Source organism: Oncorhynchus gorbuscha, linkage group LG25 (genome assembly GCF_021184085.1).
Source record: "Oncorhynchus gorbuscha isolate QuinsamMale2020 ecotype Even-year linkage group LG25, OgorEven_v1.0, whole genome shotgun sequence".
NCBI classification, from domain to species: Eukaryota; Metazoa; Chordata; class Actinopteri; order Salmoniformes; family Salmonidae; genus Oncorhynchus; species Oncorhynchus gorbuscha.
In genome coordinates this window covers 4,968,421-4,974,420 of record NC_060197.1, presented here as the reverse complement: position 1 = coordinate 4,974,420, position 6,000 = coordinate 4,968,421, and the positions used below count along the sequence as shown (strand labels likewise).

The window sequence follows — 6,000 nt, the reverse complement described above, 5'->3', positions numbered from 1 at the left end:
CTATAGGAATGGTTGTGTGTGGGGTGAACACAGAAGTCATGATAGGCTTAGTGATGAAGGTGCAGTATACAGTCAGGACTGGCCAGATAGGAATGGTTGTGTGTGGGGTGAACACAGAAGTCATGATAGGCTTAGTGATGAAGGTGCAGTATACAGTCAGGACTGGCCAGACACTATAGGAATGGTTGTGTGTGGGGTGAACACAGAAGTCATGATAGGCTTAGTGATGAAGGTGCAGTATACAGTCAGGACTGGCCACAGACACTTATAGGAATGAAGTCATGATAGGCTTAGTGATGAAGGTGCAGTATACAGTGGACTGGCCAGACACTAAGGAATGGTTGTGTGTGGGGTGAACACAGAAGTCATGATAGGCTTAGTGATGAAGGTGCAGTATACAGTCAGGACTGGCCAGACACTATAGGAATGGTTGTGTGTGGGGTGAACACAGAAGTCATGATAGGCTTAGTGATGAAGGTGCAGTATACAGTCAGGACTGGCCAGACACTATAGGAATGGTTGTGTGTGGGGTGAACACAGAAGTCATGATAGGCTTAGTGATGAAGGTGCAGTATACAGTCAGGACTGGCCAGACACTATAGGAATGGTTGTGTGTGGGGTGAACACAGAAGTCATGATAGGCTTAGTGATGAAGGTGCAGTATACAGTCAGGACTGGCCAGACACTATAGGAATGGTTGTGTGTGGGGTGAACACAGAAGTCATGATAGGCTTAGTGATGAAGGTGCAGTATACAGTCAGGACTGGCCAGACACTATAGGAATGGTTGTGTGTGGGGTGAACACAGAAGTCATGATAGGCTTAGTGATGAAGGTGCAGTATACAGTCAGGACTGGCCAGACACTATAGGAATGGTTGTGTGTGGGGTGAACACAGTGGCACTGTTCAAATGAATCCTTTCTTGAAGTAACCAGTGACACTTACATGAATGAACATGTACCTGCTTTACATTATTATATATTTATTTATTGTCATTTAACAGATGCTCTTATCCAGAGCAATTGGGGTGAAGTGCCTTGCTCAAGGGAAGATTTTCCACTTATTCAGCTCGGGATTCAAACCAGCAACCTTTCAGTTACTGGCCCAATGCTCTGAACATCTAGGCTACCTGCTGCCTACTTACTTGAAGTAACCATTGTTCTTACAAGACGTTAGGAAAGAGAGAAGGAAGAGAGGAAGGATGCATTGTTAAAGTATTCAAACAGGCCCAGACAGCAGCTGAGCCACAGACTCCTCTCTACTCAGGGTCAGTTCCCCAGCACAATTTATAGACCAATTCTCTGAACCACTTTGTGCTTTAAAGAAATATATTTTCCTCTCATAAATAGAGATTCCAATGGGCTCAGCGCATCACTCACCTCTCTCGTAATTACTGCTATTCTGAAAGACTGTCTGCATTTCTTCCACCCGAGGGGGACAGCTTTGTTCTGCCAATGTCATCCTCTCTTTGCTGGATTGTTAGCTCGACACACTGCAAATTACCACTCAAAAATCAGATGTCTGCAGGAACTAAAGGGGACACATTCGGATTGCTCCTTAATGACTTTTCTTTTATCGACAAGAATGATTCTTGTGTCTGTCAATGATCATAATGTCTAGATGATTGTAGTCTTTCCACATCTCCATGTATAGTATACTAGTTATCAGAGTGACAGATGAATTAGCTTCTGTGAGTCCCAGGGCCAGAGAGAGGGTTTGAGAGAGTTAAAAAAACTAAAAAACTCTACCTTAGTCATCGGATGACAAGGCGGTTCTGAGGGACGCGCGTGTGTGTGTTACTGTGTGTGTCTTAACTGTGTGTGTGTGTGTAAACTGGTAATGGGGGAGTGTAGAGCTCCGAAGTTAATTGGGCCACAATCTGGTAGAGAGAGATGTGTATATATATTTTAACGTCACTGGCTATGTAGACACTTAGAGACTAAACAAACGTTGAAATGAATATCCAGACAGTTGTCAGTTGTAATGTATACATATGTGTCTTTGGGAGATAAACGTGTTTCATGTGTTGTGTAAATGAACAGCGTTTAAGTGAAGCACAGAGCATTTAGACACATTTAAGTGATGAATGAGCTCGTGACAAATGGCAATGTTTCTCTCTCTGTCTCTGATCCCCACCAGAAATACTTGTGTAGTTTCCTGCTTTCATACCCTTGCCATCTTTTCACCCAAACATGTAATTCTGTGTAGCTACAGCTTGATTACACCATCTGTTAGAGATGTTCTGTCTAGACGTTTCGATATCTGACAATGCAATACCAACAGAACGCCAGAAGTTGTGGAACTAACCTCAATCTGTAAGGAAATGGAAAAATTTGCTAATGTTTTCTGACCAAATAAATACTGTGGGGTCTGTAAATATAGTGAACAAATGCCAACAATCAGATATAAAACCATGAATGTCCGTCATGACACAGATGTATATGAATATTGGGACATTGGTATTGACTGTACGGTAGCAGCCTGGATTGAACCACATCAGTCTAGAGTGTTCTAGGTTCTTTAAGTCCATAACAGACCTCTCTGTCCGTCGGTCCCTGATCGTAAGGCACTCTGCCCCGATATCCCATGAGCCTTCACTCTCTCCACATTGTCCACCAGACAAACCCCAGCAAATTGCTTTGTTCGCGAAGCACAGTGAGGGGGAGATGTATCTCCTGTGACCCAACCGTTGATGATTCAAGCACGAACAGCCCTTAGAGTCCACTGCAGTCTCGTAGAATGGGTCCACACAGACTAGAAATGCAATACTATAGTGGATTTGTGGCTGTGGAGTCATAAGGGAGTGTTGAAAAACAGTGTTGTGTTCCTTCACTCGTCGAGCTTATGAGGCGTCTCAGAGCTACCATTGGCCCGACTAGGTATGCATTAGAGATGATGATCACGTCCCACATATTAATACTCATCATATAATAGATTTATTTCTATACCATTTGATAGATTCCTCGGGATAGCTTCTTCAGTCTCGTACAGTCTCTTATTTAAGGCAAAGTCCCATTAATGCGTATACTCTTTTTCTAGTTCTGGTTTTCATTCTCTCTTTTCAAAATACACAAAAACAGGCAACCCCTCTTCAACATTCCTTTCATAAAATAGACTTCATTGTATAAAAAAAAACTGCAGTGTCACAGTCAACCAATCGGTGAGTGGTTCAATTTGCATGTACGTCCTGGACTGGAGTGCTGTGGGGATTTGAGCACTTCCAAATGAACTTCCTGTATTCGAACCCCTTAACACTGCTCAAGGATCCCGTCACGCTACACACATTCTGCTTGGTTTCTTCTTATTTTGAATTTTTAAGTGGATGCTTTCCAGTTCTTAAGGTGGTCGGTGTAAAATATCTCTCAAAATAATTTAGAGTACAATATAAATAAAAATGGTTCTCTAAAAACGCATGGAGGAACCCCCCTTTACATCTGAGGTCTAGAGGGTGGGGTAGGGGAGGCAGGGCGAGGGGAGACAATGAAGGGGCTAGCCAGGCTTAGTGTAGCCCGGCCTGGGGGTCTGGTAGTGGGTATACTCCAAGGTGTTATCTGCTCACAGTGGACGTGCCCGAGCGCAGGGTGCTGGGCAGCTTGTCAGAGCCGGGGATCTTCCAGGGCCCAGGGGACACAGTGGCCTTCCTACCCGCTGCCGTGTTGCCGCTGCTGGTGCTCTTGGTGGGGCGGCAGGGCCGGGTCTCTCCAGGGCCCCTCTCTGCCTCTCTGGGCCTGGGCTTCTCCTGCCCCGGCTCCCCCTGATGCCCGACACTGACGTCTGGGTGACTGCTGCTGCCGCTCTGAGTACCAGCACCGCTGCTGCCGTTCCCGTTAGAGTTTGTGTATGAGGGCTTGGAGCCTTTCGTCGGGGACTGTGTGGGTTCTCTTTTCCCCTGGGATGTGCCGCTGCTCTCCCCAGCTATCCTCTCCTTAGACCTCCCCCTGGAGGAGCTTTTGGGCTCCCCTCCCCCAGGTAGCAGCTCATCCCTCCCCACCGGCCCTCCCTCTTTGGGGCAGCTCCCTCTGCAGGTGGACCTGCCACCTTCCTTCTGCTTGGCCCTCCCATTACTGCAACCACTCCCACTGGGCCGGTCCCGGTCCCTCCTCCCGTGACCGGTCTGGTCCGGATTTTGCGGCTCGGCGGGGCCTTCCGGGGGCTCTGGGAGCGATCTGCCTTCCTGCTCTCTTGCGCCGCCGGCTCCCGCGGGACCTCCTGCGGTGGCAGGCGAGCCAGGTCGGGGCCTGGGGGCTGCTGGGACGGGGTCAGATGAGATGAGGGCGATGGCATGGTCAGAGTGTCTGGGGGCAGGGCTACTTCCGACAGACTTGGGGAGGCTGAAGGGCGTGCATCCCAGGGGGAGGTACTGTCTGCTGGGGCACAAACACACAGTTAGACATGGGAAAGGATAGTCTTAACAGTCAGGGGCGAATCCTACCTTCCATTTACTTAGTCATGCATGGATGTCAATGGGAGACTGAGTGAAACGTTGACTTAAGTGGAAGTTTGCCCTATAGAGATATATTTATGAATCTATAGATTTATCCAAACAACACACACCAAGCCAAAAAACATGCCTCTAGTCTACATGGATGACAGCATCCATATTATAGCAATCACAACAATCAAACCCAGTCTTTGTGGTATGGGCTGCAAGTGAAATATCACTTCACTCCTATAAGTCACACACTGCAAGTTCACTTTTAGGCAGCACACATCTCAGTTCCCTAGCTCCCTTTAAAGCCTCAGCACTTCTAAGAAGGGGGCAGAGAAATCGAAAACAGGTTTATTAATGGAATGGATGATATAATGAATCAGGCGGTGCTTCAGCCTGGCTCGGGAGAGAAAACCTGCGGGTTCGAGACTCCCCACCGGTGCTCTGGGCTGAGTAACCACGGTAGTGGCTAAACCTACAGGGCTCTACCTTCTCCTCAGAGGCTACTGCAGCTTGGCCTGTTAGCTTCTCTCTCTGCATCGCTGAGCTAGCAGTCCCAGGGTAATCATTCATTACAAACAGGCTGGCAGGGGGGAAGTCACCAGGAAGGCTAGCGCCAATCATCTAACTAGCAGGGGGAAAGAGGGAGGCTAGTTCCATGAGGCCTCATTACAGACTAGATGGACTCCCAGACCAGCTAGGAAGGTCTGATGTTTGGAGAGAGCTCAGTGAGCAGGCTCACAGTCAATGCAGGTGCCTGTTGCGCTCTGAAACCCTGAACTATTCACACCAGCTCATTCCGCTACCCATCAGCCACTGCTTGGTGTATTGAAGTGATGACCTGTCTCCCGTGGAGGCAGTGTGGCCCAATAGGATTGTGAGAGGGAGTATGTGTGCTGAGCTAATGCCTGCTGTCACCTTGGATACGGCTCTGTTCGTTCTGAGGGGTGAGGGCCCTGCTGCCCAGCTAGCTGACTGGATCTGACCTTAATACAACCTCCATACTCTAGTACTCTGTATGAGGGGACTAATGTACACATGCTCTAATACATCCACACAATACACAGCATGCACACGTCCACATACTCACAAACGTCATGCACGCGCACACACACAGTATTATATTATGTGATACGAAATGTGGCAACCGTCTTTTATTCAACTTCATTATTTCATCAGGATGCAGTTTTTATAAGCTTTGAATTCGTTTTCCTCTGCAAAGTACTGTATAAACGAGCTGAAAATACAGAGCCGCTTTGCAAAATGTAGTTAAATAACCCCGAAGCAGCGCATCAAACATAAATACTACATCCTCTCAGTATACAGATAAACCTAGGCCTGTAAAAACATCTACGTATCCACACAATCCCCCACATCCATGTTACAAATGGCTATTCCACTTTTATGTGACTGCTCTGCCCAGAACACACAGGTTGATAGTTGATATGAAAAGTGACGCTGGTGATTTAATATGGCGTCCTCTGGCTGACAGTGTAATGGGCTCATGGTGCGTATTTCACAGCTTTATGTCACCCGCGGGCAGGTAATAGAAAAACCCTTTCTGATGGAGTA

General features: G+C 47.4%; 1 protein-coding gene across 1 annotated transcript in view; it reads right to left on the bottom strand.

Annotated features, from left to right (window-relative positions):
• Window positions 1–339: 339 nt before the first annotated feature.
• The window catches only part of LOC124014401 (membrane-associated guanylate kinase, WW and PDZ domain-containing protein 2-like), a 303,113-nt gene continuing 297,452 nt past the window's right edge, over window positions 340–6,000 (bottom strand). Inside the window, 2 exon segments of the mRNA XM_046329317.1 lie at window positions 340–4,140; window positions 4,143–4,363. Coding sequence (XP_046185273.1) covers window positions 3,547–4,140; window positions 4,143–4,363 — 815 coding nt within the window. The 3' untranslated portion in view covers window positions 340–3,546.